The sequence below is a fragment of the Calidris pugnax genome, unplaced genomic scaffold (genome assembly GCF_001431845.1).
Source record: "Calidris pugnax isolate Ruff unplaced genomic scaffold, ASM143184v1 scaffold232, whole genome shotgun sequence".
Classification (NCBI taxonomy): Eukaryota; Metazoa; Chordata; class Aves; order Charadriiformes; family Scolopacidae; genus Calidris; species Calidris pugnax.
The window spans coordinates 431,572-455,500 of record NW_015090956.1 but is presented as its reverse complement, the minus strand read 5'-3'; the positions used below and the strand labels follow the sequence as shown (position 1 = coordinate 455,500).

General features: G+C 45.3%; 2 protein-coding genes across 10 annotated transcripts in view; both read right to left on the bottom strand.

Annotated features, from left to right (window-relative positions):
• Positions 1-10,405, bottom strand: part of PROC (protein C, inactivator of coagulation factors Va and VIIIa) — a 21,402-nt gene extending 10,997 nt beyond the window's left edge. Inside the window, exons 1-9 of the mRNA XM_014952109.1 lie at positions 10,205-10,405; positions 9,529-9,689; positions 9,075-9,158; positions 8,587-8,747; positions 7,622-7,646; positions 6,990-7,100; positions 6,129-6,269; positions 5,096-5,205; positions 4,065-4,182 (exon numbers count right to left, since the gene is read on the bottom strand). Coding sequence (XP_014807595.1) covers positions 4,065-4,182; positions 5,096-5,205; positions 6,129-6,269; positions 6,990-7,100; positions 7,622-7,646; positions 8,587-8,747; positions 9,075-9,141 — 733 coding nt within the window. The 5' untranslated portion in view covers positions 9,142-9,158; positions 9,529-9,689; positions 10,205-10,405. The remainder of the gene's footprint in view (positions 1-4,064; positions 4,183-5,095; positions 5,206-6,128; positions 6,270-6,989; positions 7,101-7,621; positions 7,647-8,586; positions 8,748-9,074; positions 9,159-9,528; positions 9,690-10,204) is intronic.
• A 2,751-nt stretch (positions 10,406-13,156) lies between these two features.
• Positions 13,157-23,929, bottom strand: part of DGKD (diacylglycerol kinase, delta 130kDa) — a 62,610-nt gene continuing 51,837 nt past the window's right edge. For all 9 annotated transcript variants that reach the window (XM_014952148.1, XM_014952153.1, XM_014952151.1 and 6 more), the window contains 7 exons: positions 22,343-22,494; positions 21,395-21,506; positions 21,136-21,228; positions 20,644-20,763; positions 20,186-20,303; positions 18,710-18,840; positions 13,157-17,353 (listed from right to left, as the gene is read on the bottom strand). In XM_014952148.1, coding sequence (XP_014807634.1) covers positions 17,264-17,353; positions 18,710-18,840; positions 20,186-20,303; positions 20,644-20,763; positions 21,136-21,228; positions 21,395-21,506; positions 22,343-22,494 — 816 coding nt within the window. In that variant the 3' untranslated portion in view covers positions 13,157-17,263. The remainder of the gene's footprint in view (positions 17,354-18,709; positions 18,841-20,185; positions 20,304-20,643; positions 20,764-21,135; positions 21,229-21,394; positions 21,507-22,342; positions 22,495-23,929) is intronic.

Below are 23,929 nucleotides of genomic sequence, written 5' to 3'. Positions count from 1 at the left end.
TGTTATTACATCCAGCGAAATAAATACAACTGATAATAAAACGCTACAGAAAAACGTAGTTCCTACTAGATGTACAAACTCTCCACATCTTCCTAAATCATGAATACATACAGTACTAAATTAATTAGCGTCCTAGATCTAGGGTCATCAGCTGAGAAACTGAAATGCCCTGTTGTGTTCGTGTCGCACTACGATTGTGCAACTGGAGAGATCTTCTTCAGGAGAACCTTCTTGGTGTCAGCATCAGAAGCTGGGAGAGGAAGCACACAGGAGCTTTGACTGTACAACTGCTGCCTGAATGAATTAAATTCAGGGTTTATAGGACAAAGACTGACTGGTAAGACTATTCCTTTCTGAAGTCTGTATTTTAAAGAATTTTTGACTACTGAAGTCTTCTCAGTTGTTACTTGTGCTACACGATCATGGCCAAGCAGCTCTGGAACAGTAAGCAGGAAAGCAAGTTGAAAAAAGGCAAGAAACAAGTAATTTGTGATACACTGGAAAAGGAAAGAGAGAGACAGACCTGACAGGCTGTGAAGAGACAGCCCCAAGAATAATTATCGGTGGCTGTCACGTTTCTGAGCTGTGCTCTCAGTTAATTTAAGCTTCATACCAAAGCCAACTGCAGTATGTACTTGATAAAAACACTTCTCTGGAGAACTCTCCACCATGCACATGCAAGCTGCTGGCAGGCTCGGGTCCAAGCACACGAGGTGGTGGGACATCCAGGCTGACACCTCACCTCTGCGCCTGTGTGACACAAGTGTCCTTTCCTTCTCTGTCTCTGGATAGGTGAGTTGGAAGTTGCTCTTTATCACCACCTTTTCAAATGTGCTTTTCACAATATCATCCTTCAAACTTGTTCACCCACCCCCCCCGTTAACTTTTGCCTTCTTTCAGTCTTAGTTGAATCCCTCCAGATACAAACCCAAAAGCCATGATCCACAGCAGGAGGCTGAAGCTGCTCCGATGTGCCTGCAGTGAGCAGTAGTACCAGAGCCTGAGGGACTTGCTGTTACCAAGACAACACTCATAAATCTGTTTTTTCTTCTGCTCTCGTGACCTCTCTCTTTTGTGGTGATAGTGTCCTCGAAGCACACCTCCTGCTACCCACTCTCCAGCTGCTGTAGCTGAGGGCTGACTGGTAGATGAGGGACAGGGGTTTAGTCCTGTTGTCACAGTCACTAAACTCTGCTTTGGGCCTGGGAAATACCCTTGGACTCACGCACTGTCAGATCATCTCCTCTGAGGAGGAGTCTCCTAGTCGTGTAGGAGCACACCTTCTGCCAGGCTTCACCTGCTCTACCTACAAGCATGGCCATGAGCTGCGTCCTGAGACAGGTATGAGCAAGAGGGTGACAGCTTTCGCTCTGGTGCTCGTCCAGCAACAGCTCCACCAGCCCAGGAGAAGGCCCTTTTGACTTCTTGTCATGAATTTTTCCTTTCTCAGTTATTAGGTTGACGGTTGGGCAAGATGATCTTTAAGGTCCCTTCCAACCTAGAAGATTCTGTGATTCTGTAATATATTTCAAATTCCAGAAGTCCTACCCACACCTGGATGTACTGAACCTACAGGCTCTATGAAATGCATCTTGTTTCTTCTACACAGTAAGGAGCACCGTAATCTTGTTGCTGGCAAAAAAAATATATGAACTATGAAGCTTTGCATGAACAAGGGAGTGTGAGACCCGTTCCCTGAAGGGAGAGACAGTATTTTGAATTTGACTATTACATTCACCTATCTGCTCTATTTTCTTGGAGCTCTGAACACACTTCTGGATGGTTTTAAGCTGGAGATGCAGGAACAAGAGCCACAAACAGGAAAATTGGGTTGTTCTCAAATCCATCCCCCAAAACTTCAGCTACTCTGAGATTCAACTTTTCACTTCTGTCACTAAAAAGCCAGCTGAGTCCTGCTGCAGGACTGCTCCCCAAGCTCAGGAGGGCAAAGTTCCCCTCCAGATTTGCTCTTAGGGAGGGCTGTCAGAGAGCTGCACGGTGCTGGGTGCCCCAGCCTGGCAGAGGCAGGTCGAGTGTCACCTCTGAGGTCTCAGTGCCAACACCTTCATCACTGTCACAGAGCCCACGCCTGTCCCCACACACGGCAGTGTCTCCATTCAAAACTCTGCTCCGTGTATCTCACTGGACGTCTCTAGGGTTTGGAGCACATGTTTTTCCAATGAGAACTGCTTTTCTGGTGGCAGTAAAATGGCCAAAAGATGCATGTAAAAGACCAACCATGTGATGTTAGGCTGTGCCTTAAAAAGGTTCCCTTCTGCTTGACCTGGAGTGTCATTCAGAGAAGAATCTCTTCTCTTTTTGTCAAGTCCCAGGCTGTGGTCAGCTCAGCCCTGCACACATCCCACCACCACAGTAAAAACCCCTCTGTGGTGTCCATCTCACCACAGCACCATTGCTCAGGGCTGAATGAGAAGCAGTCTCAGTCCATGACCACACAGTTGCTTCTTCCTCTGTTAAGAAGGAAGTCCTTTGGGGAAGCTGGGAAAGAGAAAGAACTTCAAGCCCCTATTGCTGATCACCCTTACACTACAAATTACTCTGTGAACACACCCCAAATTTGTCTGTGAGATGTCTCTTAAGTTTCATTTAAGCCAAAAAAAGAAAAATCTTTTTAAATCAGGGTTCTCAAGTTTATCTTCACCCATTGAAAATTTTGGACAGCACAAGACCCTCTTGACAGATCCCACTCCTCCTTTCTTTGCTGCAGAGAGGGCACAGCAATCCCACCCGAAAGCTTGTCAGACTGCACAGATCTCTACCAAGACCTGCAGAACGAGGTCAGAGTGGAGGAATATATTTGCAACCTCAATACTTCCCCTTGTTACCATCTTCCCCACTGACCTCTGCCCTTAGAGTTACACTCAAAGCTACATCTAGTCCTGCAGAATGTTCAAACACCACATCTGATGCTGCTTTTCCCCTAAAACATTCCAAGATCCTTTACCAAGCAAACTGAACAGGTTTCTTCTTCTTGGGCCTCACTAAAATTAAGCAGACATATTGGCAAACACTTAAAAGGCAAGAAAATGACTTACTAGTAAGTAGAAGTGCTTGGAGATGTGCAGTCTGTGTATTTCCAAACTACAACACGCACTTCTACTTTGATGTCCCTCTGTGGAAGAGGTGAATGTTCTGGCACTAAGAGGACCCAAGGGTCTATCAGATGCTTTTCCATTCATCCTTTATGTTGAACAATGGAGGATGTTCATAAACACATCCTTAGCCTCTTATCCTTATGCCTTATCATCTCTGTTCTCAAACATTTGCACATCCCCAGCATGTGTGGAACACACATACAGACAATGTATTTCCAAGGCTACGTATACAGACAATATATTTCCAAGGCTATGTATACACACAATACATTTGCAAGACTTTCCACAGTTACTGGGAACAGCCTATCTTTTCACTAACGCAAAAAGAAAGCAGCTGAGCCTCTGTCAGCAATAGTAGATAGAAAAAAATAAAAAAATAAAATCTACTTAAGCGTGAACAGAACAATTATTTTTGTCTGTTAATTCATGAGCAGTTCTGTCCTTGGCAGAGATGTTCTCATGCTTAAGAGCAGCAGAGCCCTAAAGGCAGTGTTGCTGTTCTGCAGCACCTCTCCTTCTCTGCTGAAACTCTCTGACCTAAAGGTGTTCAAATGTATGAAGAGGCAGGAAGAGGCACCATGATGTTCCCCTCCGGGGATCAAAACATATTTTTTTTCAGGATTGGGATGACCTTGAACACTTTCATCACCAGAAAAAAAAAAAGCAGAAGAGACCCAGTCTTTCAACCTTATAGACAAGAGGCAGTGCACAGATGACATCAGCTCACTTCCACACTGAGGCTGAGAGTGGCTCAAATGAAAGCAGAACTTTTACTAAACTTTTTTGTTTCCTGCTAAGGTGCATATTAAATACTTCCTAGACAACCTGCTCCTACAACCAAGAAGGACTTTTGTCTTCACAACCTGCTGGTCTTTCTCCTGAGATTATAAACCTTGGGAATGAAAGAGTTACATATGAAAAAAACAAGGATAGATTTTTTTTCCTTACCAATTCTTACTTTGAGCCCCACTTGTGCCTCAACGCAGTGTGCCGCCGTTAGGACCCAAGACGGATGGATGAGAACCCCCCCGCAGAGAAATCTCCCTTTGCTGTTTTGAAGCATAATCTGAAACACACACACAAAAAAAAAAGAGAGGTGTGACACTGCGTGGAGCACAGCGCACAAAATACTGTACGTGTTCTTCTTTGTGGCTGCAAAAGGCACCAAATCATGTCACAGTTATTGAAGCCAAAGGTCTACAGTGGGACAAAGGCACCATGAATAAGGTCTCTGCGGAACACCTAGAGAAAAGTTTTGAATGTTCTGCCTGAATGAGCATTGACTTCATCAAGACCAGCAGGAGACAATGCTGGTCACCAAAGAAGCACTTTGGTACTTCAAAGGTTTGAAATACAGAGCTCAAATGAGGGGATTATTCTTGCATCAGAAGACAGTGCATCCTCTCAGGCTGCAGCTCTCAGGCTACCATGTAAAAAGGCCTTTAATGCTGAAGAGAACCATTTCCACGATAAGCTCTGTGAGGTCTCCCCTTTCTCTGTGGTGTCCCAACCTGCTCTGTAAAACTATGACATATTTTGCAGATTAAATTTGAATTTATGACAGATGAGGCTTATAAGAACAGACCCATGCAGGAAGGGGTGAAGATCACCTCATGCTCCCACCACAAGGCTGTTAGAGTCGCTGGAGCATGCACCATGAGTGTGGTGATCAAGTGGCCTTTCCTTGGATGGAGCAACAGAGTAGGTAAGCACCATCAAGACCCTCTCTCTTGACACTCTTGGCAAGGTAAGGTAAAAAATTTGGCAACAGTGACAAGGTCAAGAGTCTTAACAGATAATAAACTATTTTTTCCTGTTATTCCAACTTTTGGGTTGCTTTTGTAAAAGCTAAGCTAAGGGAATCTTGACATCATGTGACACCACCGCTAGCAATGTAGGAGCCTTTCTGGAGCAGCAAGGCAGGCAGAGCTGTTTGGGAAGAGCCTGAACGATCTGATAAAAAGCTCTTTTCTCCTTACCTGCCAAGGGCTGTCTCCCCTTCTTCCTGCTTTTCCCTCAATGAGCCGAATATTGAATCCTGCTTTGGCTTCATAATAGTCCATTTTCACTCGTCCACAGGGGAACTCCACTAGAATCATAGAATGGTTCAGGTTGGAAGGGACCTTGAAGACCATCTAGTTCCAACCCCCCTGCCCTGCACAGGGACACCTCCCACTAAACCAGGTTGATCAAAGCCCCATCCAACCTGGCCTTGAAGAACTCCAGGGATGGGGCATCCACAGCTTCTCTGGGCAACCTCTCCACTACAGGAGATGCAGAGGAGTTAACCAGCAAAGACCAGATCACCCGATACAAAACCTCTTTCTAAAGCATTCCCTCTGTCTCTCTAACCCAGAAAATACTATTCAGTGGCTTCATGGAAGTCCCTCAATGCTTTGTAGAGGTGGCAGTTTCCTGATTCCCCTGCGAATCCTGCTTTGGCTTCATAATAGTCCATTTTCACTCGTCCACAGGGGAACTCCACTAGAATCATAGAATGGTTCAGGTTGGAAGGGACCTTAAAGACCATCTAGTTCCAACCCCCCTGCCCTGCACGGGGACACCTCCCACTAAACCAGGCTGCTCAAAGCCCCATCCAACCTGGCCTTGAAGATCTCCAGGGATGGGGCATCCACAGCTTCTCTGGGCAACCTCTCCACTACAGGAGATGCAGAGGAGTTAACCAGCAAAGACCAGATCACCCGATACAAAACTTCTTTCTAAAGCATTCCCTCTGTCTCTGTAACCCAGGCAATACTATTCAGTGGCTTCATGGAAGTCCCTCAATGCAGAGATGGCAGTTTCCTGATTCCCCTGTTTGTCTCCATGAGGCAAACACAGGTGAAGTGGGCACAGAGTTGGGAAATGCAGTGCCAGAGTTACTCTGCACGGAATGGATGTTTTGAACAGCAGTACAAAGTGCAATGCAGGCAATTCTCCCATAAACCCCTCTTACGTCACGTTTGAGTAACCCTCTGTCAAAGCTGGACTATAGGAACATCCTCCTCTTACCTACGGGCTTGCACGTGGTGTGGTCATTCATCAGCTGGTAGCCAGACGCACAGCTGCAGGAGCGGCGCTGCCTGGCAGGGTCATCCCTGCAGAAATGTTCACATCCTCCATTATTGACAGAACAGTTGGTGTATTTGACCTCTGCAAAAAAAAAAAAAAAAGAACAGCAGGAGAGACATGAGAAGCTGGAAATCCAAAGAGTTACAGGAAGGTGAAGTGTCAAAAGGACATCGTGATTCAAGCGAGCGACAGCTGGCAATGGATTTGGGATGGCAGTCGTGGGTGTTAATGGCATTTGGGCCCCAAGACAGCAAATAGAGCCTGGTGCAGAACAAGGCAGTGGGGAGATGGAGAAAACAGAGATTACAGTCAGGGCAGGTAGGCTGGAGAAGAGAAAATTCACTGTCACGGAGCACAAGTCAGACAGTGCTAAGTGTTGATGAAACATGACATACATGTCCATCCCTAAGTACGCCATCCAGCTCTTGTCCAGGAAGAATTAGTCACAGTAATGACAATCAAATATTTGCAGTGAATTGCTTTTCCCTGGTATTATAAAAAAACCCCCACCATCACCCCTGTGCTGACTGTTCTAAAGTGAAAACCCCGCCTTACGGAATTATTTCCATTATTTTTGTAAAATTTAGATAGCTCAGATCTCCAAACCTCTCCCATGGCAACATAAAGTTCATTTTGCTTCAGATAAGCCCAGATAATCCTTTTATCACATCACGAAGCAAAAGAGAAATCACATTAGTAAAGAAAGCAAGTACACTGTGCACTGACAAAAGTGTCAATCCCTGTTACAGAGATCCCTGTCACAAAGAATGTTATTTTAGAGGGGATTAAAGGCAGCATTACCATAATTGCACAAAGCCCCCTCCCAGCCTTTGTTGCAGATGCAGGAAAATTTTCCAATGTTGTCCTTGCAGGTCCCATTGGAACAAGGCTGTGGGTCACACTGATCTCCATCTGAAACAGGAAAACACAACCCCTGACTCACACAGAACTCACAGATCAAATATTAACGTGAACGGACCCCCCCGAGACTCCCAAGCATCACCAAATGGTGGTACCTCCGTGATGCTGGCCCAGAGACAAGGGCAGTGTTTGGGTTCTGAATTACAACTGTGGGGTGATCAGGGTGGGCAGAAGGGGAAGAAAGAGCAGAGCCTGAGGCAGGTTACTGGGGAAGCGAAGAGCAGGGGTGAGGCTCCTCTTCGGGCTACATCAGGCAGGGTTAGAACATCAGAGAGCAGTTTTGCCCAGGGCCTTAGCTCGGGGGAGATGATGAATGACAGGCACAGATGCACCTCAACTTATTTTAGGAAGGTTGCTTGTATGATAGGCCTAGAAAATACTCTTTGCACGCCCCACGTAAGAGAGAATGAGAATTTGAATCAGTATGTGATACATGGCAGCAGGCAGGAAGGCCGAATACTAATTACTCTTGAGGAAACACAGAGAAATAATTAGGAAAATCTTTTACTTACCTACATACTTGGTCCAAAAATCTAGCTGTGGAGAAACAAAACTTACATTAAGGTTAGAAGCAGATTTTTCACAAGGGAGGGATTTAAAGTATCATGGTCTTGGTCAACAGAGCACAGCATCTTGGTCAACAGCATCAGTCCCATTCTTCTTGACAGTGTAGTGACTGGCACTACAAACCAACAAAACTGGCCAGCTCTGAGGTTCCTGTGTTGCCCACACTCAGCACAGATCCCCCTGCCCTGCTTGCAGACCCACCAGCCCCACAATATCTCCACAGCTCCTCTGTTTTCTTGTCACTTACTGCTGGGTGTCACCTGTGCTGTTGAGCACACAATTAATTTGTGCCCAGTTAGACAAAATGTGGGTGTTGTGAAGACAGACCTCACTCCACTCTGGGGTCTATGGGACAGCAAGGACTGGTCCATCCTACGTGACAAGCCTACTCTGCTTAATGGAGTGAGAAGAAGTCCAAGCCAACAGAATGATTGGGTGTGGAAAGGTGTGTCCAATGGAAAATATGAGATTTGGAGAAGGAGAGAGGACCCAGTGATAAATGTTTGTCAGATGCAGCTGGGAGACTGGGGAGACAGGGAAAGGCAGCCAGAGCTGGTGAATGGACAACAGAGGGCAAAGGACTGGAAGGAGTGGGAAAAACTCGGAGGCAGCAAGAATGGCCAACAGGGTCAAGCAGGGACTGGCATTACCTGGCAAGACCTAAACCTCACAATTAGGTCAGGTGGGACGGGCACAAGCAGCCAAGTTTTGTGGCCCACACAGGTGGCAACTTGACAATCACTGTAACACAATCACCTTCAAAACCATGGCTACACCTTAGGAGTCAGGAGTGATGCATATTCAGTGCAGAGAGCAAGATCTCCTGTGCCCTGGATTGCAATACTTTAAGGAAACAAACAATTGATGGGTTAAGTCTCACATCCATCCTTAAAAAAAAAAAAGAACTTACTGTTGCTTCCTTGGTTTCAAATATCTCACTGGCCTCCTCAAAGTCACACCGCTCTTCAACGCACTCACGCTCCATACAGCCTGGTTTGAGCTCCTCCAGAAAAGAGTTCGACCGCTTCTGGATTTTCAGGACTTGGTTTGCATCTTTATTGCTGTAAAATACTGGAACCAAAAACGCGAGAGCACAAGCAGGGAAAAGAGCTGGCTGGAAACTGGTAACGGTCCTTCCACTTCTCAGAGCAACAGCCCCTCTCTAGCACAGCGAGAAGCGGGCTCCAGCCTCTGCTCTGGGCCAGCCTGCAGGGCTCCCCGGGGCTGTGACCAGGTAGCCACCACGGCCCAGCACCCTGTCTCTGGACCTTTGAGAGAGGAATTCAAACCCCCCTCATGGGAATGATTCCAGCCACTCCCTGTGACTGACGGAGGAGCAGGAAACGCACTTGCGGCGGCTGGAAAAGGGTGAAGGGTACTTCTAAAACGAAAACTTACTTGAGGAACTACGGATTTGTGAAGAGCAGGCAGCAAGCAACACCCCTACGGTGACCAGCTTCCACATACTGCAGCAGGAGTCACCTGAAGAAGAGAAGGTGGGTGTGAAGGGGAGCACACTGCTGAGCTGTGGCACGACCCCCGTGCTGAAGAGTTTCTATTCAGACAGCTCAGCTCTAGCTCTTCCACTTGCTTTTCTCAGAGCAGGTCCCTTGCTGAATGCTGTGTTGGGCCCTGACTTTCTCTTGGAAAGCTCCAGCTCCAAAGCAGTCGTTCACCAGAGGCCTCCCGGGCTGGTTCCCTTCAACCCATCAGCAGCTCCCCCAAAATACTTCTTATCTGCCCCGACATCCTCCCCTTGTCACCAGACATTTGCGACAAGCTTTATGCTTCATTAAAGCATAAAGACTGTACTTTGAAATCCCAAAGGATACAATACTTTTGAAGCACTTACTGCTTTATTCACTGCGAATCAGCGTGATCTATTCTTCCGCCATGAGCTCTGCTGAAACTTAGTTAATCCATAACTTCCAGTATTTACTCTTTGGGGTGACATGAAGCGCTTTCTTTTTAGTGGTTAAACAAACATTGCTCAGAGAGAGCTTGACAATTTACCTGCATGTGGGAGAAAAGTGAAACAGCTGAGACACCCACTCTGCCTTTTCCAAATCTGTTTTTTTTTTTCCTTCTTCTAATTCTTAAGCAAATAGCTATATTTAGCTTATAAGCGTAACCACACCAGTACTGAGGTCTCCTACCACCTTCTCACAGCATGCCATCACCCAAAAGGGGCGCATATTGCTATTTTTAAGAGTCCTCCTACTTCATTTTCTCATCAAAGTTTCCACCAGGGAACTGCCAAGGCAACTAACCCCGTTACAGCCATGAGCAGGCTGTGAGGAGGCAGGGCAAGAAGCTCGTACCACTGTGCTGCATCTTTGGGTGGACTGGATTAGCCCTCATCAGCACAAAATCTTCTAGTGAATTCTGAATATTAAACATTTCAGAGAAAAACCACAATCCTTTTCAGAAGTTTTCTTGCATCGGTGAGGGTACAAGCCAGTGTGTTCTACCTTGAGCAGTGGCTCCTCCGCGAGCCCTACAACGCATGACATCTTCATGCAAATTACCTGTGCAACCACGTGTCTTCAAGAGGTCCTTTGCCACAGGAAGTGCCACCAGGTGATGGGAGAAGGTGGAGCTCCCCACCAGGATCTCAGCTCACCTCCAGTGACACTGTTGAGGAGAGCTCCGATATAACTTTTTCTTCTTTTTCCCTTACATACTTGGCCATGGACTTTCTTGAAAACAAGCTCTATTTAAACAAAGGTTTCAAAGTTCATCCATTTGGGACTTGTGCTAAAAAAAAAAAAAGATGGCAGCATCCAAAATCAGAGTTGGGGAATTCGTGCAGACTGTGATGCTCTATTGATATATTCTTGATCCTCAACTCAGCCATTCAACAAGAACATTTCCGCTGAGACTAATGAGAACAGATTTTTGCTGAAAATAAAGTTCATGAAACACACCTCAAGACAGGAAACATAAAAGAGGAAATCTGAAAAGAAACAAGTGTAGTACCATATATTCCATGTATTACTCATAATATTTGTAGCTGATCTGGGTATCTAGAAATAGAGCTTTGCTACCACATAGGTTACATGCTTTTGAATACTTCTAAGACTTGCTATAGGTTGGAAATTTAGGACATGTACATCAACTGCAAACCTAAACCATCTAAACCAATGTGCCAGCCTCCTAAACCACCCCCTCCCCCCCTTTTTTTTTTTTTAAATCTATACTGATACTCAGAAACAATCAATTTAGTTTTTCATCATTCCCTTGTGTTTTGGGGGGTTTATACTCCTGCGGTGCAGAAACAAGTATTTTATACGCCAGCACTTGGGCTTTCAGGTAATCACATGGCTCCAGGCACAGGGGATTGAAGAAAAGATGCTCCAGGATACTTCAAGATCTGCCCAATTTTGCACGCCAGGTAAACACTTCCTTATGAACAACTACAGTGTTGGGCTCACACCTTAATTCAAAAGAATAGTGATTTTCTGAGGGCTAGAAGAGGGTAGAGAGGAGAAAAGAGAAACTTCATGAGATACTGGTACGACAGAGGCTCCGTATTATTTTAATCAACACTGTGGAGAGTTCTGAATCACAGAGTGTTACGAACAGGCATTAATAATCAAAGGAAATCACCTCCCTGAGGTATTAAAGTATTATGGATCTTTCAGATTTCACAGCTTGAGGATATCCCCCCTTACAACCTGAAGAGCAAAAGCACACCAGACTGTGCACTTTGTTCTTCTTGGTTCCCCTGTGTATAAAAAAGCTAAAAGCTTTGGGTTTGCCTCTTCCACAGGAAAGCTTCTGGAAGAATCTCAAGTGCGTTCTCAGCCTTTAGCTTCTTAGCCAGGAGTGCTGAATCACTTTTCTCAATTTTTTTCCAAACCAAAAATGTAAATTTCCATAAACTAAATAAATAGTGGAGAGATGTAAATTTTGATAGATGTTACTAACACAAAATGTCACTTTTTGCGGTCTCAGAACCTTTTCATTCTGCCCATGTGAGAATTAAACACCTCCTGCTGCTCAAGGCCCAACTGGTGGGTGCACAGTTACTCGTCCCAACCAGGCACACAGCAATTTACCTTATGACTCTGAAGTTGCTTTACAACTTCATGGGAAGGACCAAGCTTCTTCTAAACCTGTTTGTTTGCAGTGCTGCCCATTCAGCAGGAGATTTCCTCAACGTCTCCTCAACTCCCCTGTATGAAAGAAAACCAAACGCATTAAAAAACCTCACACAACAGCATATAGGACAAGGGGAAAGGCAGCAGAATACATTTTTTAAAAAAGGCTCATTGGTACTTCAAGATCTTCACAGATCTCTCTCCAAATCCACTCTGCTCTCCCAAGATCCATTAGGTAAGTATCCAATTACCCATTAGGTAAGTATCCAAGAGGAGGACAGGCCCGAGCGGGAGGTCTGATATCCCAGTAAAAATACACAGAGTGAGGCAAAAAGTTTCCTGCTATTGGCTTCTAGCACATAAATAAAAATACACCAAAACAAATCACCTGTCTCAGAGGACTAAGCACATCTTCTGTCCCTCTGCTGCTGCTTTCTTGGCATGTTTCCTGTAGTGCTACTTAATGCAGAGCCAGGTCCACTGAGTGTGTGAGCAAAGGCAATCATTTTTCTTTTCTCCTTATTACTAGTATGAGGTAACTGACATTTTAATGACCGATCTTACCACTTTCATCTTGCAATAATATAAAATTACCAAGATCTTTCACATTGCTGTCACATATGCTATTCCTTCCTCACAAAGTAAATATTTCAGTTTCACTATCAAGTACAATAGTCTTTTTCACACAGAAAATATTCACAACCGTTATGAGTTACTTCCCATTTACTTTGCAACAGTCCTATGGAACTCTACAACCATCCTCTGAGTTTAAAGATTTATCTTTATATAAGATTTATCTGCTGAACGTTTCTTGTCTGCATCCTACGAACACATCGACCTGTATAAGTAGAAGAGGAAGCTCATCACAATCCCATTTGTGGACTGTTCACCCAAACGCCTCCCAATCTTTTAATTTCAAGTTTACAGGCCTCATTTTGTAGCAGACAATTTCTACATTTCATGAGGAAATTAATTTCTCCCACATTTTTGTAAATGGACAAACAACAGTTCCCCTCCCATCATGGCACCGCACCACCATGACAAGGGGGTCACACCACCCCACCTGATGAGAGGTCTCCAAGCACATGGGGGTAACTAACAAACCCCCTGCTGAGATCCCAAGATCTTTGCAGCCAGTGGAGCTACGATCAGGATGAGCAGCAGTAGAACCACCACGTTTAAAACGCCTCTTCTTTTGTTTGCTACAGAGATATAGCTAATAAAAATAAACTACACGATGTCCTCTACTCCATGCCAATCAAAATACCACAAAGAAACGCCACAAAACTCATCTACAACCATCAGGTTTACCATTTCACTGCACACAACTCCTCTCTAAGGAACAGTTCTGAACTTCTGATCAAACTCAGGATAAAGTCGTTTTATCACAGCACAGATTTTTATTAGCTGGTTCCCAGCAGACGGGCTCCGCAGCCCTCTCACACAACAAAATCAGTAACAGAGAATCTTTACTGGAAGCTCAGAAACAGGTTTACTTTATATACAAGAAAAAACTTATTTACAACAATCAACAGTAAACTATGTACAGAAAAAAAATTACAAGAGACATTTCCATGGTAATCACTGTATAAATTAACACAATAAATAGGAGGGAAGCAGGTCCCATTCTTAAGGCACAAAACCTTCTTCCCAAGACTGTACAGGGATTCACTTGCTTCCTTATGCTTTTTGACAGGATCACAGGAATGGCGGGGAGACCCCTGAGGAACAACGGTCGGTGGACGATGATATAGACATGCAGTCACTGCTGACAGCTGTAGAAAAACATCATTTTTCATCCTTTCCTTTTTTTTTTTTCCTTTTTACAGTACACACATCTTAAGATACAAAATATTTTGTGTAAACAGTCTTTTTTTTTTTTTTTAAATCACATAGATAGTATGCACATTTTTAAATAATACTAAAACGATGAACAAAGCTTTCCATACCATCCGGGTGCAGAAATGTTTCCAGGGCTGGCACTGAAGGCCTGAGCAGAGCTGGAGGCTCTCAGGCAGCCTGGCCAGGACACCTCTCACCACCCAGGTGCCACAAGCCAAACCAGAAAGACATTAATTATCCCTAATGGCCCTCCAGGAGGCTGCTGAGAGCTGCTCCACGGGCCAAACCTCCCTCAAGTCTCCATTGCATGCGCTCCCACTGAGCCCAAACACCGCAAGGCAGGGGATGCTATTCCCCAGAATCTGCCATTAAAGTTAAATATTGGGGGCAGTGCCAGAATGTGAGATAAGATGCTGAAACCTCTTCCTAGCAGAAGACACTGCAGCTCACTGCAGCCGCTGCCCCAGCATCACTGCCAAGGCTGGGGGATGATAATCAGAACGTGCCGCACGGCTTTCACACAAATAGCATTTTTTAAGAGACTAAACAGTCTCTTAAAACACTTCTCTCAAGCTGGTGTTTTACCTGAGACTGCAGGAGAGTCTCTTTTTTTTTTTTTTGGCAAAGTTTTTTTTACTAATTGTCTTTCCTGAGTTTCTCTCCCATGAAAAATTATCGGATGCCAGAAGAGGAACTTGTAATGATGTAGCCAGAGCTTCAGCCTGGCTCCCTACTTTGCAGACAGCTCTCACTGATGTGTGACACAATTTGTCCTCATCTATTCACAAAATCTCTGCAACAGAAATCTGCATTATTCCCAGTGAGACACATAGAGCTACAACCCTTCTGTGAGATAGAAACCTTAATACATAATTCAAAGGCACTCAGGTTAAATGTGGATCTCATTTTCTAGCTCTTAAAAGAAGGTAGAACTCCCTCCCTGCCTAAGGGAAGTAATAGATAAGAATATACTGGCTATGAATCCTTGGATAAAATGTGCACGTACACAAAAAGGATTTGAATCCATCAACGTGACAGATCATAAAATTAAAAGAAACGAAGACTGCTCTGTGCAAGAATCATCACTCATAGCTGATGGCCGAAATGCCTCCTCAGATATGGCAGGAATTAAGGAACATGCCTGAATCTATAAACTCTTTGGATTCCCCTGTTCCTCTAAGCAGGGAGAGGAGCTGTTTCTATTGAGGCAAGAATTCAATCCCCCAGGAATGATGCAAGGCAAGTGCATATTGTTCATGCACGTTTAACCACGAGGTTGCCTGGAGAAGCTTCACAACAAGAACAGCTCCTTGACCACAAACACAGATCTCCCCTCTTCTCCAGAGTTATCATCTGCATCGTGCTTCCCACTGTGCTCTCCTGGGCAGGCCCGTGAATGTCCTAACACTCCTGGGGACAGGCAGCTGGCTGCACCTCATTGTCACCAGCAAGGGTGGTCGTGTCCTGGAGCTCTCCTTAGTGAAGGGTTCTCCTCATTCTTGTGCAGACTCTGCTCTGTGCCTCAATGAGCAAGTGGGAAAATACAGCATGTCTACAATTCTTACTGATTTGATATCTCAGGAATTTAATACAGTGAGGGGATGCTATACTGATAAAGAAAAAATATGGCTATGGAAGTAATTGCCAATGTATAGATAGAAGAAACAAACTCAGGGCAAAGCTCAGTCCTCAGGGTACTCATATGGGAAATTTTGCTATCTGGACCAAGCACGATTAATCTTCTGTTAATTTCTCATGAGCTAGGCTGAGGGGAGACACGTAGGTGAATGACAACCAGTTAAAAACAGACAGGGAGAGTCAGAATAATCCTGGGTGAAATCTTAAAGAATGCAATTGAGTTTGCCCGGCATGAAATCAGCCCATAACCTTTTTAAGCTGACAAGTCTTTACATAAAATAACTGGACTGATTGCTGTTAGACGAGAGAGCTGATGTCAGTGTGATAAAATCCTTACAAATTACAAAAAAGAACGATGTCCTCAGGAAATTATCTTTTATGCCACTGTGTATGTGGCCATTTTTCTGTCTGCAGCCACAGCCAGAAAGGCGCCACTCTGTAGTAATAAAAAAAAAAATAAATACATACAAAATGACAAAGTAATTAAAAATTCCTGCTGTCTCTCCAGCTTTACAGCACTGAATGTTCCTGAGTTCCCTTCGCAGTGATAAACATGGCAATATAGCTTCCCATGCTGGTCTTCGGGCTTTAACAGTCATTCAACTGGGGTCAGGCAATACAGTGGAAATTTGAAGGCCATCTAGGAACTCTGATTCAGAGGCACTAATTTCTCCATGCTCCACTGCCGGTGGTACCAAAAGCAATTTACCAACATGCTCCAGTTTTCGTGATGGTGCTCATCTGCTCAGTGACAATCCTCCTTATGGCAGTGCTCTTACAGGAGCCCTGATGTTTGACACCACACGGTATCTCACTCAGGGGTACCACCCAGGAGGAGTCCCCCTAATCTTTTGGTGTCCACCTTGGAGCGAAGGAGCAAGGCAGCAAGAGAGAGAAGCAAGGTGGAAAAGCCACTAGAACTAAGACAGGCGAAAAGATGCAAGCACTACAGATAAATCATTCTCTTTTGTGACAGAAATCATTTTCTGCACTGCAAGTTGAAATAAAGAAACAGCTCTGTTGTCCGTGGCCACGAAGGTGGCACTGAATGGGCAGGAAGCCACTCCTGGCTGTTGCCAGTCATGCTGCTCCCCCCAAATGGAGCAAATTGTTCCATTTCTCACTCCGTTACTCCACTTCTCGCACAGCCCAAACAGCTGGTTAATGTTTCTTTGCCTTTCATCCGGTCTCCAGAAGATCAATTCAGAAGGGGGAGTGTCAGAGCTGACCTCCTGCAATCTTTTTGGCTCTCCAGGATTTTGTCTTTTCTTACTGCCAGGAATTTTTGACCAATTGTTTGTGATGCCTGAAAACCTGAAGGTTGTACCATTGCCACTGGCTGGAAGAGGAGCGCCAGGCCCTGCGGAAGACCCCACGAGCTGGTGGAACCGCTGTTTGAACCACATGCATTGTTTGTTGCAAGGCATAAGTGGGTGAGAATCACTGGGTACTCGTGGACAAGAGGTCTGTACTGGCTTTGAATTTCTGATGTGAATGCATTAAAAAGGGATTGGTAAGACACAAAGACAAAGCTTTGTCCCCCTTAAATGCTCTAAGATACAGGTGTGACACACAGGTGAGCGGGAAAGTTTTGGGTCTGAAAAGACTGTCAAGATGCTCCTGAACTAAGAAGACTGGCCAATATATCTTTTGCCCTGAATAATTCTACTGTGATGAAGTTATCCAGTAAAGGTAGCTGTGTTGCAATTCTCAGGAGTCCTGCACTGTCACTGGAACCAGAACTTCCCACGTCTGAGGACATGGTTCTTCAAACAGCAAGTGAGTTCTCTTGCGGGAGGCTCTGCTGACCGCAGATAAGGTGCCTCTGGGCTGGATGCAGCCGTACCCCACAGGAAAAAAGGTAGCACCATGCTGGGTTGATATGAGCTCCGAAAAGCTCCAGTTTGGCTGTCCAGGAGAGAGACAGTTGCGAGCACATCTGCTCTGTGAGGTGACTGCTGTGCAGTTAGGGGGAATGGTAGACACAGGCTGTGAAAACAGAGGCTAAACCTCGCTGGCAGGAGTACTCCGGCTCAGCTCCTTGATCCCGTGTAGTATCCTCTTCATGTGACCCACTTTGGTCACACCCAGGTCCTGGAAGAAAAGAGAAAACCTTACCCCAGGAGAAAAGCAGTGGGGAAATTCCAGGTGGCCAAGCGGTGGTTACACACTAGCCAGCCAGTTACAAAGAGAGGAGGAAGCCAACCAGAAAGACTACAAACCTGATGGTTACATAGGGAACCTCAAACCACGTGTCAAAAAGCTGTCAGAGCATGACAGGACAATGAGCAGGCACAGAGTAACAGAGAGAAACAACTACAGACCGTTAGCCAGAAATGCAAATTGCCTTGACTGTTAAAGGCCAAAGCAGGAGAACAGAAAGAACGTACCGATCTCAAGGAGCTATGTTAGTAGCCAAAACATGCAGAAAGAACCAACCAGTCACTGGTCACATCAAATAAACGTGCGAGCTCTTGGGTACCATGCAAAAAAACCCAGGCTGGCTGGCATGCAGAGGAATCAGCTACACAGATTACAGCTAACCTCAGGACAGGAAGATGGTCAAAATCACAAATGAAGACCCAAGGGGCATTCAACAAATGCCACACGCTACTTTAGGACAAAGTATTTTTCTGCTATATGCAAGTCACCAGAATGATGACCGAAATCTCTTGCACATGCCAAGAACCACCACTTTCCATTTTTCTCTAGAGAAAGCATCTCCTGGTGAGGAGATGAAAAGCTGTAGCACATGGTTACTAAGCACTATTAAAAAAAGATTCTCTCTATCTAACAACCTCATCAACACCACGATCATTATTTTTTCCTTGTACCAAAAGAAGTGCTATGATCTATTCGTGCAGTGACTACAACATAAGACCCGAATTTTCCCAACTACAGCACGTTCTGCAAAGATGGTACAGGAGCTGAGAAGTTGCAAACTTCCATACCATCATTAAAATCAGAATCTCAAGAACCCTGTCTGCAATCTGTGTGCTGGACTGTTGTTATATCTCCAGGAAGCTGTGGCAGAATGGGACAGCTGGTCTCTCAACAAGCTGTTCTATTTCCCTGCTATTAAAAATCAAGCAATGACCTGAAGTGGGAAGAAAATAAAATGAGGGCCACAATGAACCTGTTCATCTTGCCAAGGCACATGGGATGAACAGTGACTGCAATCTGTGTGCTGGACTGTTGTTATATCTCCAGGAAGCTGTGGCAGAATGGGACAGCTGGTCTCTCAACAAGCTGTTCTATTTCCCTGCTATTAAAAATCAAGCAATGACCTGAAGTGGGAAGAAAATAAAATGAGGGCCACAATGAACCTGTTCATCTTGCCAAGGCACGTGGGATGAACATGGAATGGGGCAGCCCATTTCCAAGCACATTCAGCACAGAAGGTCATGCAGATGCAGTTGGCTATTTCTCATGAGCAGATCATGAAAGTACCTTGAGGTCCCTCCGTTCGAGGTGCAGGAGCTCAGAGCCCCGGACGTCATGTCGGATGAAGATATCCTTATACTCACAGAGACTGAGATGCTCAAGCCAGGCCGCAACCTCCTCCGTTCCCCAGAGGTGAACTGTCAGAGATGGAAAAGCAGGAGTGCATTGAGTACCCAGAACCCCAGAAGACAGTGAGAGATGAGGACACCACCAGCACTCAGTGCCAGAGAAGGAGGGCAAGCGGTACCATGGCCTCAAACCCAGGGGAGGGCAAGGGCTGGGAGCACGATCTACAGTTTCAAAGGAAAATGGCAGAGAAAGACAAAGGAAAGGGCAGAGAAAGCTAAATGTGTTCTCTTAAGCAGAGGCTAGCAGTGGTAAAGCCAGGAGGAAGTGCACAGTTGTTTTGATGGCATTGGATACGCTTTTTAAACATTATCCCCATATTTAAGAAGAGTGAATTCAGTGATATTCCTTTGCTTACAAATCAAGAGAGACACGGAATACCTCGTGCAGAATCAAGCACAAGTGCTTGTGCCGTGAATTCAGTGATATTCCTTTGCTTACAAAACAACAGAGCCACAAAATACATCGTGCAGAATCAAGCACGGATTAGTTTGCTATTGTGCACAAGCTCTTGTGCTCAGTAAACAGAACAGCAACCTCTCTCCCCCAGGTCTGAGGGGAAGAGTTTAGATTTCCACCTTCTTGCACAGCCTCTAAATAAGAGAATAATGAAGTTCCCAAGTTATGGGAGGCAACGAATGACCACCAGCCTGTCAGACAGAAGGAGACTACCCGCAACTCCATGGCAGAGGACAGGACCCAGGACCCCACAGAACAGGTAGCACTTCTGAATTTCAGAAGAGGAAAATCTTCATAAGGAGAATATAAACCAAAAATCAACCAACCCAACTGGACAGAAAGTGTCTTGAATGGCAATTAGTTGATTCGTGGCCAGTTTTTATCTACTGATCGGTAGGATTAAAGGTCAGGGTGCACCTGTGGTGATGCTGATTCCCCAGCCAATTAGACAAGAAACTTGATTAAATCCTGAGGGTGAATCATTGAGAAAAACATCATTAACCATACCACAGAGAATCAATGGTGAAAAGACTGGAGTTATGCGGACTTGGGCCCCACAGTCATTTTGACACCTGAAGTGCCAAAATCCTCAAATTCACTTTCCTAAGCACCCCCTAAAATATCCCTGAAAATGTCTAGATGTTGGCAAAATTCTTCAGAGGGCACCTCCTGTTTCTGCTCAGGAATATTTGTGTAGTACTGGGGGATCATGGCTTAGATGGAACGCAGCAATAAGCTACTCTGCCATGTGGGGAAGACAGACTGGACCTCCAAGAAAAGGCAGATGCACACGAAACAGAAGAGGGAGAGAACGTGAGAGGAAACAGACAGACAGAGAACAGTGGTGTGACCACACTGGTGTGACAAAGGGACACAATGAAGGAGCAGACTTGGTACCCGGCAATCCCATGCTACTATGAGTCTCCTTATTTTTGTTGTTCTTCTCCTTTTTAAACTTGGTCACCAGCCGGAATTTGCCACTGCGGCTGCGTTTAGAATAATCCAGCATCTGGTTCTGTAAGAACAAAAAAGGGAAAAATCAGGCAAACAGTCATAAATTAACTGGAACACACCAAGAGCAACAAGTACTGTCAAGTTCAGCTCCACGTCCTTCTAAAAGAAGAAAAATAATTCTAAACTCATTCTGACCAAGATAGGAAAGGAAACAGAGAAAGCTGATTCCCCATCAGGCAAGGGACCTTAGCAGGAAATTACTTTCTTTAGCTCTAGGGAGTCAAGTTTCCTTCTGAATGATTTTTTCTCCCATCAGTTGTATATCCACAGGAAGTCACACACTCACAGCCAACTAGTGAAAAAGAGAAAAGCTAGGGAAATACAGCCTTGGTTCTCCTCACCTCCTCATCGCAGGGCTCCACGAGCTGCCACAGCCAAGGGATGTCCGCCAGTTTCCTCAGCTGGAGGTCCATGTCTGCCAGAGCTGCTTGGAGCTGCTCCTTCTGTGGAGGATCTAATTGCTGGATCAGAAATGGAAGCAAGGCAGAGTTAAAAGCCACATGGTGGAACACACAGTCAGGCCCTTGCCTCAAAATTCCTAGCTAACCAAGCAGTTCCTCCTTTAAAAAGGAAATGCACAGCAGGCACTCTGCCCAGAAGTTACCAAGTTAAAGATTTTCATGTTTTCTGAGCTCCAAACTCCCTGCAAGCTCACCTGACTGCTCATCATGCCTAGGTAGCAACACCATCCTTAACTCCTGGATGATAACATTTAAAATGACTTGTTACAAAGACAAAGAAGACCAAGACCAGCAAAATGTTGCTTGCCAAGGCAACAGTAGGAGAGGTGAGAAAGTGGGAGGCCGCTTTTACTCCTGCTCTGTGCTTCTTACCAGTGCCATCTTGCCCGCCAGCAGCAGCTCTGTCTCATTATGCAGGGCTTTGACATTATTCACCATCTCTACAACAAGGCTGCAGTTCAGACCCTGCAGGGAAGCAATTCATGCGCAAATTAAGCCTGGAAATGCAGTGGTCTGAGCAGTCAAAAGGAAGAAGTTTTAGACAAGCAAGGTCTACCGTTGGTCAATCAGAAAGGAAAACCAAGGGCTGTGGAACAAGGACAAAATGGGAGATGCCAAGTGAGTGAAGTACCTCTGTAGACTTGGATTTAGCGTAGACTTTGTCCATAGACTTGGAGCTGGCATTGACAGCATGGGCAAGCTCCTGTTCCATGTCCTGATAGGATTGGGCTATTTCCCGAATGCTAAAGAGAGAATTACAGATTGCATCAGCATATGCTCAAAGCAGGAGATATTTTCTGACCGGGTATCTCCTTTTCATACCCATCTGAGTGACAAGAGCAGGGACAGAGCACGGGAGGGGCACAGCCTCTGGCAAAGCAGGGCAATTCTCCCTGCTACAGTGGAGCATGCACAGGCAAAGCAAGGCAGATTTCACATGCACGACTCCAGGTGCATATTCAGTTCTGCACACGAGTTGGGATCAGTCTGAAATAGGACCCAGACATTGGTCTGGGTGTAGTCACAGCGATGCAAAGGGCAGCTGCACATACGGCAGTTTAAATAACACTTCTCTGATGGGACTCTAGGAATTTTCTCTGAGAGGCCCAGACCAAGGAGCTGTATGTCCAAGTAAAGGATGAGCAGGTGAGCATACAGTGACTTCTTCCAGAAATCTCTGCTGGGCAGCAGGGTCATAAGAACCCATTTTGTCACCTGAGCTCCTAGAGAGGCCTTTGTTTCATTTCTGATAAGAAACATTCAGAGATAGAGCTCCTAGAGAGGCCTTTGTTTCATTTCTAATTCAGAGATAATTCAGAGATAAGTTCTTTCAGGATTAAAGGATCCATGTTTGCTCAAGAAAGTAACATTTTTTGTTCAAAATGACCTAAGAGAGTTTATGTGACTTCAGTCCTCATGCAGCTGGGACAGTGCATAATGAAGGATGCTACGCCCAGTGACATGGATCAGCACTGCAGAAGATAAGAGTGAACAGAAACATCTCCAGGAACAGGGAGTAGGACAAAAACTTCAGGCACCAAAGGAGGGCTCTATTCACCAAAAGTAAACTGAGTCCCACCTGTGGATCAGAGCACCTGCAGCTTGACCAAACTGGTTGATCTGGGTGGATTCTTCTTCAGACATGATCTCTGGTTGCAGAGAGAAAGAGGAGGGTCGGGACAACTCACACTTCTGTTTGTCCTCCCAGGACTTCAGGGTGCTCTCAAATGCCTAAAAACACAGTAAGCAAACTATAAGATACCTTGTAAAGCTCCTGTAAAATACAATGGCTGTGCCCACGCCTGTAAAACACGTAGAGATGTGGTATAGACACTTTTCATTGCAGGACCCAGTTGTTCAGCTGCTTATAATGTTGCTAACTAGCTGTCTGGGCTGAAGCTTTCCATGCCACATGCTTGTCTTGGCTTAATTTTTGCTTAAGCTTAGTTTTAGTCCAAATTGCTAGGCCAATTCTGAGGGCCAGACTAGCAAAATCCACCAATTCCCAACTGGTGGCAGCCTCTTCTTTGAGCAGCTGCATCACCTCTACACTTCAGTATTAACTGCGCATCTCTTCAAATGACATCTCAGAGCTGGAAATTAAAAACGTTCAAGGCTCCTCCTTATCTGGAAGTAAACTGGGCTTCCCCAGTAATTGGTGGGACAAGAGGTAAACTCAGAGCTGAGACCTGTCCTACTTGCACCCTTACAGATACTTCTGCTGGCATCAGCGAGTGGTATAGGAAGAGGCAAAGCAGCTCCAATGCAGAAGGATCAAAATTGGATATGGAATGAAAACCAACAATGAACTCAAAACTGATCATTGAATGCAAGAAATGGCAAGAGAGAAGGTTTAACAAGAGAAGGGACTATGGGAGGGAAGGCTTAAACGGGAAGAATAATTCAGAGAAGATGCTGAGGATAAGCAGGGGTGCAATGCTTGCATGAAAAAAAAAAAAAATCAGCATGTGGGGAGCCAGCAAAGGAAGGGAGATTGATGGTGATGGGTGGATGGGAAAAAGGAAGAAAATGGTAGCCATGGATCCAGGGACTGGGCAGTCAAACAAGGTGAGTGCAGACTCTGTAGGGAACAAATGACTAAGGGCAGAGGAGACAGATGGAGCAGAAACAGCAGTATCCACTAGAACACAACTGCCTTTGGGGACGACCCAATGTTCTGGGGACACACCATACTCCTGCATCTGCAAACACCTGTGAAGTCCTGTGGTAAAGCATTCCCTTCCCCTACTGCTTCTCACACAGGACAAAATCAGGCTCTGTCAGCTCAGTGCAAGCCATCTGCTGATCTCAATCTTGCTGGTGACTCTTCAGCAGTCCAGATGAGGCCACGAGGGAATTTAGGAAACTAAATATCCCAAATCCTATTTGAAAAATGCTATGAAAAGCATGAAAAGAGGACCCCATTTCATCTACTGCACACGACATATTTGCTCTGTGTAGGAACGGGTGTGCAACGATGATCAAAAGGACAGCAGGAAAAACAACGATTAACCAACACTCAAGACAAAAGCTCTTGAAAAGAGCTCAAAAGTTGCTCTGCAAAACTGGAACCTCTTCCTCAGTGCCAATTCCATACTTGCAAAACTGGGTTTGTAGGCAATGAGGAGTGGGACAGCACAACCATAGCCGTGGCTTTAGATGGCCC